At 45.4% G+C, this 14200-nt stretch overlaps 1 protein-coding gene across 2 annotated transcripts in view; it reads right to left on the bottom strand.

Moving 5' to 3' along the window:
* Positions 1–14200, bottom strand: part of supv3l1 (SUV3-like helicase) — a 71342-nt gene that overhangs the window by 28731 nt on the left and 28411 nt on the right. For both annotated transcript variants that reach the window (XM_078565816.1, XM_078565817.1), the window contains one exon: positions 10158–10338. In XM_078565816.1, coding sequence (XP_078421942.1) covers positions 10158–10338 — 181 coding nt within the window. The remainder of the gene's footprint in view (positions 1–10157; positions 10339–14200) is intronic.

Here is a 14200-nt window from a genome sequence, read left to right as displayed (position 1 = left end):
CAAATTGGCTGAAGATTGTCTTCCGAATTGCTGGGGACCTCAGGAGAAGGCCAAGATGGATCATCCATTCGGCCCTTCTGGCTGAAGGTAGTTGCAAATGCTTCACCCTTGTCTTTTGCACTGATGCGCTGGGCTCATCCATCATTATGGATGGGGATATTTGTGGAGCCTCCTCCTCCAATCAGTTGTTTAATTGTCCATCACCATTGACAACTGGATGTGGCAGGACTGCAAAACTTAAATCTGATCCATCGGTTGTGGATCAGCTGGCTCTGTCTATTGCATGCTGCTTCAGCTGTTTGTAGTCCTGTGTTGTAGCTTCACCAGGTTGACACATCATTTTTAGGTATGCCTGGTGCTGCTCCTGGCATGCCCTCCTGCACTCTTCATTGAACTAGGGTTGAACCTCCAGCTTGATGGTAATGGTAGAGTGGGGAATATGCCGGGCCATGAGGTTACAGATTGTGTTCCAGTACAATTCTGCTGCTGCTGATGGCCCACAGCACCTCATGGATGCCCAGTCTTGAGTTGCTAGATCTGTTCGTAATCTAGCCCATTTAGCACTGTGGTAGTGCCACACAACACGAGGGAGGGTATTCTCAATGTGAAGGCAGGACTTCGTCTCCACAAGGACTGTGCGATGGTCACTCCTACCAATACTGTCATGGACAGATGCATCAGCGAACAGATAGTTTGTTGAGGATGAGGTGAAGTAAGCTTTTCCTTCCCCTCTTGTTTCCTTCCCCTCACCACCTGCCAAAGACCCAGTCTAACATACAAATTACAAACATAGAAACTAGGAGCAGGAGTAGGCAATTCGGTCCTTCAAGCCTGCTCCGCCATTCATTATGATCATGGCTGATCATCCAACTCAAGAGCCTGCTCCCGCTTTCTCCCCATACCCTTTGATCCCTTTCGCCCCAAGAGCTATATCTACCTCCTTCTTGAAAACATACAATGTTTCAGTCTCAAAGACTTTCTGTGGTAACGAATTCCACAGGCTCACCATTCTCTGGGTGAAGAAATTTCTCCTCATCTCAGTCCTAAATGGTCTACCCCATATCCTCAGACTGTGAGCCCTGGTTCTGGACTCCCCCACCATCAGTAACATCCTTCCTGCATCTACCCTGTCTAGTCCTGCTAGAATTTTATAGGTTTCTATGAGATCCCCCCGCATTCTTCTGAACTCCAGAGAATATAATCCTAATCAACTCAATCTCTCCTCAAACGTCAGACCCGCCATCCCAGGAATCAGTCGGGTAAACCTTTGCTGCACTCCCTCTATAGCAAGTACATTCTTCCTTAGATAAGGAGACCAAAACAGCACACAATATTCCAGGTGTGGTCTCACCAAGGCCCTTACAATTGCAGAAAGACATCCCTGTTCCTGTACTCGAATCATCTGGCTATGAAGGCCAACATACCACTTGCCTTCTTTACCGCATGCTGTACCTGCACGCTTACCCTCAGCGACTGGTGTACAAGGACACCCAGGTCTCGTTGCACATTCCCCTCTCACAATTTTTAGCCATTCAGGTAATAATCTGCCTTCCTGTTATTGCTACCAAAATGGATAACCTTACGTTTATCCACATTATACTGCATCTGCCATGCATTTGCCCACTCACTCAGCTTGTCCAAATCACACTGAAGCATCTCTGCATCCTCCTCACCGCTCACCCTCCCACCCAGCTTTGTGTCATCTGCAAATTTGGAGATTAATTACGTTTAATTCCCTCATCTAAATCATTCATATATATTGTGAATAACTGGGGTCCCAGCACTGATCCCTGCGGTACCCCACTAGTCACTGCCTGCCATTTGGAAAAAGACCTGTTTATTCCTACTCTGTTTCCTGTCTGCCAATCAGTTTTCTATCCATCTCAATACACTACCCCTAATCCCATGCACTTCAATTTTACACGCCAATCTCTTTTGTGGGACTTTGTCGAAAGCCTTCTGAAAGTCCAAATAAACCACATTCACTGGCTCCCCCTCATCAACTCTACTAGTTACATCCTCGAAAATTTCCAGTAATTTGTCAAGCATGATTTCCCCTTCATAAATCCACGCTGACTCTGTCCGATTCTGCCACTGCTTTCCACATGCTCAGCTATTAAATGTTTTATAATGGACTCGAGAATTTTCTCCATTACCGATGTCAGGCTGACTGGTCTATAATTCCCTGTTTTCTCTCTGCCTCCCTTTTTAAATAGTGGGGTTACATCAGCTACCCTTCAATCTGTAGGAACTGTTCCAGAGTCTATAGAATCTCGGAAGATGGCCACCAATGCATCCACTATTTCTAGGGCCACTTCCTTAAGTACTCTGGAATGTAGATTATCAGGCCCCGGGGATTTATCGGCCTTCAATCCCATCAATTTACCCAACACCATTTCCCTACTAATACTGATTTCTTTCAGTTCCTCCCTCTCACTAAACCCTGTGTTCCTCAATATTTCTGGTATGTTATTAGTGTCCTCCTTTGTGAAGACAGAACCAAAGTATGTATTTAGTTGGTCAGCCATTTCTTTGTTTCCCATTGTAAATTCACCTGTTTATGACTGTTAGGGACCTACATTTGTCTTCACCAATATTTTTCTCTTCACATACCTATAGAAACTTCTACAGTCAGTTTTTAGTTTCCCTGCAAGTTTATTCTCGTACTCTATTTTCCCCTTCTTAATCAATCCCTTGGTCCTCCTTTGCTGAATTCTAAACTGCTCCCAATCCTCAGGTCTGTTGTTTTTTCTGGCCAATTTGTATGCCTCTTCCTTGCATCTAATACTATCTCTAATTTCCCTTGTAAGCCATGGTTTGGCCACCTTTACTGTTTTACTTTTGCACCAGACAGGAATAAACAATTGTTGTAGTTCACCCATGTGCTCTTTGAATGTTTGCCATTGCCTATCCACCGTCATCCCTTTAAGTAACGTTTCCCAATCCATCATAGCCAACTCGCGCCTCATACCATCGTAGTTTCCTTTATTAAGATTCAGGACCCAAGTCTCAGAATCAACTACGTCACTCTCCATCTTGATGAAGAATTCTATCATATTATGGTCGCTCATCCCCAAGGGGACTTGCACAACTAGATTGCCAATTATTCCTTTCTCATTACACAATACCCAGTCGAGGACGGCCTGTTCTCTCGTTGGTTCCTCAACGTATTGGTCCAGAAAAACATCCCGTATACACTCCAGGAATTCCTCCTCTACGGTATTGTTACTAATTTGATTTGCCCAATCTATATGCATATTAAAGTCACCCATAATTACAGATGTTCCTTTATTATATGCGTTTCGTCTCTAATTTCCTGTTTAATGCCATTCCCAACATCACCACTACAGTTTGGGGGTCTATATACAACCCCTACAAACGTTTTTTGCCCCTTACTGTTTCTCAGCTCTACCCATACAGATTCCACATCGTTGGAACTAATATCCTCACTGTTGCGTTATATTTCCTCTTTAGCCAGCAATGCAACTCCATCGCCTTTTTCTTTCTGTCTGTCCTTCCTAAATGCTGAATACCCCTGGACGTTCAGTTCCCACCCCTGGTCACCCTGCAGCCATGTCTCCGTAATCCCGACTATATCATACCTGTTTACATCTATTTGCGCGGTCAATTCATCCATTTTATTGCGAATGCTCCTCGTGTTAAGGCACAAAGCCTTAAGGCTTGTATTTTTAACATTACTTGTCCCATTCCCACTATTTTTCACTAAGGCCCTGTTTGATTCTTGCTCTTGATTTCTCTATCAGTTTTCTTATTCTGCTTTCTGTCTTTTGTTCTTGTCTTTGATTTCCCCTTCCTCTGACTCTTTGCATAGGTTCCCATCTCCCTGCCATTTTAGTTTGAACCCTCACCAACTACTCTAGCAAACGTTCGCCCTAGGACATCAGTCCCAGTCCTGCTCAGGTGTAACCTGTCCAGTTTGTACTGGTCCCACCTCCCCCATAACCGGACCCAATGTCCCAGGAATCTGAAACCCACCCCTTCACAACATCTCTTCAGCCACGTATTCATCCGATATATCCTGCTATTTCTACTCTGAATGGCATGTGGCACTGGTAGAAATCCTGAGATCGCTACCTTTGAGGTCCTACTTTTCAACTTAATTCCTAACTCCCAATATTCTGTTTTTAGGACTTCATCCCTTTTTTTAACCTATGTCGTTTGTACCAATGTGTACCACGACCACTGGCTGTTCACCCTCCCCCTTCAGAATGTCCTCTAGCCGCTCTGAGACTTCCTTGACCCTAGCACCAGGGAGGCAACATACCATCCTGGAGTCTCGTTTGCGGCCACAGAAACGCCTATCTATTCCCATTACCATTGAATCCCCTATAACTATTGCATTCCCACACTTTTTACTCCTCCCCTGTGCAGCAGAGCCAACCACGGTGCAACGAATTTGGCTGTTGCTACTTTCTCCTGGGAGGCCATTCCCCTCAACAGTATCCAAAGCGGTATATCTGTTTTGCAGGGGAATAGCCACAGGAGATTCTTGCACTGCCTGCCTAGTCCTCTTGCTTTGCCTGGTGGTCACCCATTCCCTTCCTGCCTGTGGACTCTTAGCTTGCGGTGTGACCACCTCGCTATACGTGCTAACCACGATACTTTCCGCCTCATGGATGCTCCACAGTGTCCCCAGCCACCGCTCCAGCTCTGAAACCTGGGCTTCCAGGAGCTGCAGCTGGAAACACTTCCTGCACACATGATGGCCCCGGGGCACTGGAAACGTTCCCAGCTTCCCACATGGAGCAGGAGGAGCACACCACGGCTTTGAGCTTCTCCTGCCATGACTTACCACTTTAAATTAAATTAAACCTTTTTGGAAGATACTTAATATCAAATCATATCAATTACTCTAGGGCCCTTCTTCCCTGCTCCTCATTGTTACAGAATATAGCCCCTACAAACGATGAATCATAAAAATAAGACCTTAAAACTATAAGCAATAAAAGTAGTAAATGCTTACCCAGTCATACTCATGGTACTCAAAGGATCTAAAACAAAAACAGAATTACCTGGAAAAACTCAGCAGGTTTGGCAGCATCGGCGGAGAAGAAAAGAGTTGACGTTTTGAGTCCTCATGACCCTTCAGCAGAACTGAGTAAAGTTAGGAGAAGGGTAAAATATAAGCTGGTTTAAGGTGGGGGGGAGAGAAGTTGGGTGGGGAGGGTGGTGGTAGTAGAGACAAGCAACCAGTGTTGCTCCTATCACTGCTTGCTTGTCCCTACTACCAACGCTCCCCACCCCGCCCCCAACTTCTCTCCCCCCACCTTAAACCAGCTTATATTTCACCCCTCTCCTAACTTTACTCAGTTCTGCTGAAGGGTCAGGAGGACTCGAAACGTCAACTCTTTTCTTCTCCGCCGATGCTGCCAGACCTGCTGAGTTTTTCCAGGTAATTGTTTTTGTTTTGGATTTCCAGCATCCGCAGTAGTTTTTTGTTTTTGGACTCAAAGGATCACCTTGTTCCCTTCTCACCAAACTTCCTCAGTCACCCCTGCCCTCCCAGCTTCTCTTCAACTCCCAACTCCTCTCGCGCTCCTCTTCAACTCCCGGCTGCTCTCCCGCTTCTCTTCAACTCCCGGCTCCTCTCGCGCTTCTCTTCAACTCCCGGCTCCTCTCGCGCTTCTCTTCAACTCCAAGCTCCTCTCGCGCTTCTCTTCAACTCCCGGCTCCTCTCGCCCTCCTTTTCAACTCCCGGCTCCTCTCGCCCTCCTTTTCAACTCTCGGCTCCTCTCGCACTCCTTTTCAACTCTCGGCTCCTCTCGCCCTCCTTTTCAACTCTCGGCTCCTCTCGCACTCCTTTTCAACTCTCGGCTCCTCTCGCCCTCCTTTTCAACTCTCGGCTCCTCTCGCACTCCTTTTCAACTCTCGGCTCCTCTCGCACTCCTTTTCAACTCTCGGCTCCTCTCGCACTCCTTTTCAACTCTCGGCTCCTCTCGCACTCCTTTTCAACTCTCGGCTCCTCTCGCACTCCTTTTCAACTCTCGGCTCCTCTCGCCCTCCTTTTCAACTCTCGGCTCCTCTCGCACTCCTTTTCAACTCTCGGCTCCTCTCGCACTCCTTTTCAACTCTCGGCTCCTCTCGCACTCCTTTTCAACTCTCGGCTCCTCTAGGTTCTGCTGACTGCCTGTCCCAGAGTCCTTCTCTCGGTCATTCGGCCCCACAAGCCTGCTCCACCATTCAGTAAGATCATGACTGATCTGATTGTGGCCTTAGCTCCAACATTCCACCTTCCCCCAATAACCTTTGACTCCCATGTCAGTCAAGAATCTACCCCTGCCTTAAATATATTCACTGACCCAGCCTCCACCACTCTCTGGGGAAGAGAGTTCCAAAGACTCATGACTCTCAGAAAAAATTTCTTCGACTCTCCACCTTAAATGGGGGACCCCTTATTGTTGAACTGTGTCCCCTAGTTCTAGTCTCTGCCAAATGGGGAAACATCCTTTTAGCATCCGCCCTGTCAAGTCCCCTCAGGGTCTTAAATATTTCAATAAGATCACCTTCTCAATCTTCTAAACTCCAATGCATACAGGCCCAACCTATCCAACCTTCTCTCATAAGATAACCCCACCATCCAAAGTATTAGGCGAGTGAACATTCTCTGAACTGTTGCTAAAGCATTTATATATTTCTTAAATAAGGATACTAAAACTGTACACAATACTCTATATGTAGTTTCACCAACGCCCTGTACAACTGCGCAAAACATCCCAAATTCTTGGCCATCTTGGTCTGTAGGTGCTACCGAGTGGCTCTTGGTGATGGACATTGAAGCGGCCAACCCGAGTACATTCTGCTGCCTTCATCTCAGTGTTTCTTCCAAGTGGTGTTTAACATGAAGGAGGACTGAATCATTAGCTGAGGGAGACAGTAGGTGTAACCAGCAGGAGGTTTCCTTATCCATGTTTGACCTGATGTCATGATACTTCATAGGGTCCAGAGTCAATGTTGAGGACTCCCATGGCAACTCCCTCCCAACTATATACCGCTGTGCTGCCATCTCTCAGTGGGACAGGACATACCCACAGACGGTGGTGGTCGTATGTGGGACATTGTCTGTAAGGTATGATTCCGTGAGTAAGGCCATGTCAGGCTGTTGCTCGACTAGACTAGCTTTCCCAATTTTGGCACAAGTCTCCAGGTGTTCTTGAGGGCTTTGCAGCATTGACAGGGCTGGGTTTGCTGTTGTCATTTCTGGTGCCAAGGTTAATGCTGGGTGGTCTGACAGGTTTCATTTCTTTTCAACTTTGTAGCAGTTTGATACAACTGAGTAGCTTGCTGGGCCATTTAAGAGGGTTAATTAGAGTCAGCCACACATGACTGTGGGTCTGGGTTTAGATGTAGGGCAGGCCAGGTAAGGACGACTAAATTCCTTCCCTAAAGGGCATTAGTGAACCAGATGGGTTTTTACAACAATCGACAATGGTTTCATGGTCATCATTGGACTAGCTTAGAGTTTGGGGGTGGTTGTGGGGTGGGGGGGCCAGGAGTTCTGGAGTCTTCAGGCGAGTGGAAGGGCTCGCAGTTCAGGTAGGGACAGTGTTGGGGGATGGGAGGGAAGGGCCCTGAGCTTGGGTGTGGTTTTGGGCGGGGTGGGGAGGGGGGTTGGGTGAGAAGAGCCTAGAGGAGTTTGACGGGGGTGGGGGAAGAGGAGAGTTTCGAGGTGGGAGGAAACGGCCCAGAGTTTGGGGAGGGGAAGGGCCCAGAGTTTGGAGGGGGTTTTGGGGAAAGGTCTAGAGTTTGGAGGTGTTTGTTGTGGGGGAGAAAGGCCCAAAGCTTGGGTGGGGAGGGGCTTTGGGGGGCAGGGGCAGGGGCAGAGGAAGGATCCAGAATTTGGTAGCAAACATCATCTTGTCCTGACCCCTCTCCTCTCTATTTAGCTCTAAGCAACAAAGATATTACTATATTCTAACTGCCAACAAACCGTTAAGCTGACCAAATGGTCATGCTACAATCTAGGGATCTGGGTGCACTGCACAATTGAAAAAATATCAAAACCGAGCCCAGGTTTTCAAGAGTGACCAAGGCCATTAAAATATAACTTCAATGTGGTATTAACAAGTACAAAAGCTGTGGTTAAATTCTTGATGAGACTGCAAAACATGTGATTTAAAACATAGAGGTTTCTGTTATGAAAAAAAACAAAAGGAAATTCAAAAAATAGATCTGTTTCACAGACTGTGAAATCACCGAAAGATATGTTCCTACTATAAAAGAGCAATTTTGTTGTGTGCGACAAGGCCATACTCCATCAGGTGCATGTCAAAGATCTGTTGACATGATTCAAAGAAGAATGGGAGTTTGCTAAGTGGAAATTAATTGTTGTGTTTCTATAACACTTCAAAAATGGCTATAAAGTAATTACACACATCCTAAGTCTTGAAAGATGCTGTAGAAATGCAACAGCTATTGTAGGTACTTATGAGTTTTTAATGAAGTATCATCTACCGATGTAATTTATATTAGATATATTAAACGCTTGGCATATTGTGTGCATATAATAACTTACATAAACACACAAAAATATATGCTCATATAGTATCCCATCACCTTTGCTGCTCATGGTACAGTGACAATACGCTAGTGATAAAGAGCGAAGCTAATACTATGTAAGACATAATGGATTGCTTTACCTACAAATCAGTGACTACACTTCAAAATGATTCATTGGCCATAAAGTTGATCATACTGAGGATACAGAGGAGATTCATCAGGGCGCTAACAGAGATGAGGGGCTTCAGTTATGTCGCAAGACTGGAGAACCTGGCTTGTTCTCCTTAAAACAGGGAAAGAGGATACAGAGGAGATTAAAATCATTTACAGTTTTGAAATAGTAAATAAAGAGAAACTATTTCCAGTGTGTGACTATATTTGAGCTGGAAGCTGTACAGTAAGATAAATTTGTAATTTCTTTAAAATGCCTGTGGAATCTGTAATTGTTTTTAAGAATGTTTGATAAGGACTTAAAGAGTTTGCATCAATTGTATAGGGATCAATTGTAATTTTCTTGATTAAGAAGAAATCCTGGTCCATGTGACCTGGAAGCAGTACTAACAGGAAGGAAGTTATGAAAGAAGACGTGCAACAGACAGAGAGCTGCCAATATAAAGGGGAGAGCTGGACGGTGAAGGCAACCAGATGCACAGATGCAAACACAAGGAGAAAGCAGACAAAGACAGGAAGAAGAAGCAAATCACTCTCAGGAAGAGGTCAGTTTTTAGTTAGGTAGAAAAGGAGACAGGAGTTCTTAGAGGCAATGTGCAAGCTGGCTAAAAAGGTCTAAAACCTGAAAAGCTGTGCAAGCAGCTCACAGGCACGAAAGAGCTGAGTATTTTCCCAGAACTGGCCAAACTGTGAACTGGGATGTTATTGGTTGGTTGAAAAGCAACTCTGGAAAGCTGTACCATCAGGACTATCATGACCCAAAGGAGAGAGACTGGACAGATGTGTGCCTTGCTGGTGATAATCGTACCCATGAAACTCGGAAGTGAAAGCTGTTGTCGGATAGGACTCCTGACTTAGCTTGTGTGAATGAAGAACAGCATATTGTGGAACTGTGTTGCTATGTAGTGCCACATGTCTGCAGGGAGTGATGTGGGTGCCTGTGCAAGGTGCATCTTTGTTAAATTTCACTTTAAGTAGTCAATACAAGTTTTTATCTGAAGTATCATTTGCCTGCTAAATTCATGTTTAATTAACATGAATCAGAATTAACGTAAAAGTTACAAAACGTGAAATCTTCTTGGTAATTCCGTCATCTGGGCATTGTTTGGTAAACTTGGTTATTTTGGTTTACGGTTCCCCAAGGGGTTCACAACAAGCGGCAGTAGGGCTGGTAACTGGAGAACACAGATGTAAGGTCATTACCAAAAGAACCAGGGATGATGAGGAAATTTTTTTCTTAAACAGTGAATTTTGATCTGGAATGAAAACTGTGGCGGAAATGGATTCAACAGTAACATTTAAAAGAGAATTGGATAAATACTTGAAGGGAAAAGATTTACAGGACCGTGGGGAAAGAGAATTATTGGTGCTACCAAAAAAGGCCAGCACAGGCCGATGCAGGCTGTCATTCATAGCATACAAACAAACTATAACATAATAACATTACAAAGAGTTGAGAAGTTGTTTACCAGGTGGGAGACTGCCATATATCACTGCACATTCCAGTCCGCGAGCCTCAATTTGACGACTCAGTGAATAGATATCGGTTTTACTGAAGCACACAATACAGTCACCAGGACGCAGATTATCCAGAGACTCCAGGGCCGAGTCCAGAACAGTCATGGGAGTTAGCCGCTTGTAACTTTCAATCTGCTCAACAGAAAACATTGGTTAGCTGCAAAAGATGTCTTTTAGAGAAATAAGTTACACTGCAACAAGCTACACAGTGTAGATAAACCCGTTGAACACCAGTAAAACAAAAACCCAAACACCCCAAATCTACAACAGGAAAGATGTACTTTGTTGCGAAGCTGCTCACAGTGATAAGGATGAGAGAATTATACCGTGTAAATGACCATGTATTATTCTGATACAGTGAAGCTGCAACATATTTCAGGCTATTTGGTTAGGGGACCAGTGTAAGAATGTGGAAGACATTCCAGACTACAGCAGTAGAGAGTGGCATTTACACTGATCGCGCAGTTTGAACAGCTTGGAATTGCCATTGCATCTTCTCACAAAGATGATCTGAGCAGAGATGATGCTGGGAAGGGTGACAGTCCGGTTGTGGTGGCAGTACCCGGACAAAACAAGGTCAGAGTTAAAGCCAACTTATTTCTACCTCCAACAGTTGAAGGAACAAAGAGACAGAGAGAGAGAGATAAAGAGAGAGTGTAAAAGAGAGAGGGGGCAGAGGAGAGAGAAAAACTGGTTTGGAGGAAGAAGTCAGTTGATGGGTAAGTTGAAATAGTTATTCAATATGAATCAAGTTTTAAAATGTTATCTATAGATTATTTTGAACCTGTGTGGTCAGTTAATTGTAGGAAAAAGATGGAGTAAAAGATTTTTTTATAAAACCTTTTAAGTAATTTTAATCTATAGCACATTTTAAATATTTTTTTGATTTGGTAGATTTTACTTAGTGCCCTTAATAAATGCTATAGTACTAAGATTATGAAATCTGAATGAATCAGATGAAAGTGCCAGTCCAGACAGTGTGGCTGCCAAACAATGCACAATGCTGGACTTTCCTAAGACATTTGTTAACATCCTGTGTTAAGGATGTTGATGGACACAACTTTCATAAGAACAGAGAGAAACCTATGAATTACTGAAAGCTTAGGCAAGTTGGTTATTGTTAATCCCTCAGATATAGACCTCTCTACAAAGTTATGAAATGTATACCCACTTACAGGGAATAGGCCCCACCACTTTGGTGTTAACAAATTAATGGATTCAAAGCCCAAGCTATAACTAACACAAGTTTTTAAAAAATATTTGTTCCAGGGCAGTGGGCATTGCTGGCAAGGCCAGCATGTGTTCCCCATTCCTAATTGCCCTTGAGAAGGTGGTGGTGAGCTGCTTTCTTAAATCGCTGCAATCCATGTGGTCTAGGTATACCCATAATGCTGTTAAAGAAGGAGTTATTAAAAGCGAGTTGTAGGAAGTAGATTATTGACCCAGCAACAGTGAAGGAAAGGCAAAACAGTTCTAAGTCAGGATGATAAGTGACTTGGAGGGGTGGTGGTGTTCCCATGCATCTGCTGCCCTTGTCCTTTAGTGGTAGAGGTTGTGGGTTTGGAAGGTGTTGTTGAAGGAGCCTTGGCAGGCTGCTGTGGTGATCCTTGAAGATGGTATGTACTGCAGATGGCTGAGGGAGTAAATGTTTAAGGTGGTAGATGCTGCTCAAAGGGATTGCTTTGTCCTGGATGGTGTCGAGCTTCTTGAGTGTTGTTGGAGCTGCACCCATCCAGGCAAGTGGAGAGTACTCCATCACACTCCTGACTTGTGCCTTGTAGATAATGGACCGACTTGGGGGAGTCAGTTGAGTTAATTGCTACACTATTCCCAACCTCTGACCTGTTCTTGTAGTCACAGTATTTATATGGCTAGTCCAGTTCAATTTCTGGTCAATGGTAACTCCCAGGCTGTTAACAGAGGTGGAAAATTCAACAATGAGAATGCCATTGAAGGTCAAGGAGAGATGGTTAGATTCTCACTTGTAGGTGGTCATTGCCTGGCACTTGTGTTGCATGAATGTTACTTTCCACTTATCACTTAAGCCTGAATGTTGCCCAGGTCTGCCTGCATGCGGGCACTGACTGCTTCCGTGCCTTAAGAGTCATGAATGATGCTGAACATTTTGCAATTATCGGCAAAATCACACTTCTGACCTTATGATAGAGGGAAGGTCATTGATGAAGCAGCTGAAGATGATTGGGCCTAGGACCTGAGGAACTCCTGCAGAGATGACCTGGAGCTGAGGTGACTGACCTCCAACAACCACAACCATCTTCCTTTGTGCTAGGTATGACTCCAACCAGTGGAGAGTTCTCCCACCCTTCCCCCGATTCCCATTGACTCCAGTTTTGCTAGGGCTCCTTGATGCCACACTTGGTCAAATGTTGCCTTGATGTCAAGGGCAGTCACTCTCATCTCACCTCGGGAGTACAGCTCTTTTGTCCATGTTTGAACCAAGGATGTAATGAGGTCAGGAGCCGAATGGCCCTGGCAGAACCCAAACTGAGCATCGATGAGCAGGTTATTGGTGAGTGCTTCTTGATAGCACTGTGAATGACATCTTCCATCACTTTACTGATGATGGAGAATAGACTGATGGCGCACTAAATGGCCAGTTTGGATTTGTCCTGCTTTTTGTGTACAGTATATATCTGGGCAATTCACCACATAGCCAGGTCGATGCCAGGTTGTAGCTATACTGGAACAGCTTGGCTAGGGGCGCGGCAAGTTCTGGAGCACAAGTCTCCAGCACTACTTCCAGTCCTACTCAGGCCCCCTCCCACAACTCTTTCCCCGGTACATCGATGACTGCTTCGGTGCCGCTTCATGCTCTCGTCTGGATCTGGAAAAATTTATTAATTTTGCTTCCAATTTCCACCCCTCCATCATTTTCACATGGTCCATCACTGACACTTCCCTTCCCTTCCTTGACCCCTCAGTCTCAATTTCTGGTGATAGACTGTCCAACAATATTCATTACAAGCCTACTGACTCCCACAGCTACCTGAACTACAGCTCCTCACACCCCGCTTCCTGTAAGGACTCCATCCCATTCTCTCAGTTCCTTCGCCTCCATTCTGATGATACCACTTTCCAAAACAGTTCCTGACATGTCTTCCTTCTTCCATAACCTAGGTTTTCCACCAACGGTGGTTGACAGGGCCCTCAACCGTGTCCAGCCCATCTCCCGCGCATCCGCCCTCACACCTTCCTCTCCCTCCCAGAAACATGATAGGGTCCCCCTTGTCCTCACTTATCACCCCACCAGCCTCCGCGTTCAAAGGATCATCCTCCGCCATTTCTGCCAACTCCAGCATGATGCCACCACTAAACACATCTTCCCTTCACCCCCCCCGGCGGCTTTCCACAGGGATCGTTCCCACCGGGACACCCTGGTCCACTCCTCCATCACCCCCTACACCTCAACCCCCTCTCACGGCACCTTCCCATGCAACCGCAGAAGGTGCAACACCTGCCCCTTTACTTCCCCTCTCCTCACCATCCAAGGGCCCAAACACTCCTTTCAAGTGAAGCAGCACTTCACTTGCACTTCCCTCAACTTAGTCTACTGCATTCGCTGCTCCCAATGCGGTTTCCTCTACATTGGAGAGACCAAACGCAGACTGGGTGACCGCTTTGCGGAACACCTTCAGTCTGTCCGCAAGCATGACCCAGACCTCCCTGTCGCTTGCCATTTCAACACTCCACCCTGCTCTCATGCCCACATGTCCGTCCTTGGCCTGCTGCAATGTTCCAGTGAAGCTTAATGCAAATTGGAGGAACAGCATCTCATCTTCCGAATAGGCACTTTACAGCCTTCCGGACTTAATATTGAGTTCAACAATTTCAGATCATGAACTCTCTCCTCCATCCCCACCTCCTTTCCGATCCCCCTTTTTCCAATAATTTACAATTTTTTTTTACAAATATATTATTTTCCCTCCTATTTTTAAATTTATTTTTATCTATTGTTTCATCTCCACCTTTTAGC

The sequence above is a fragment of the Cetorhinus maximus genome, chromosome 20, assembly GCF_964194155.1.
Source record: "Cetorhinus maximus chromosome 20, sCetMax3.hap1.1, whole genome shotgun sequence".
NCBI classification, from domain to species: domain Eukaryota; kingdom Metazoa; phylum Chordata; class Chondrichthyes; order Lamniformes; family Cetorhinidae; genus Cetorhinus; species Cetorhinus maximus.
This window is presented reverse-complemented; position numbering and strand designations above follow the sequence as displayed.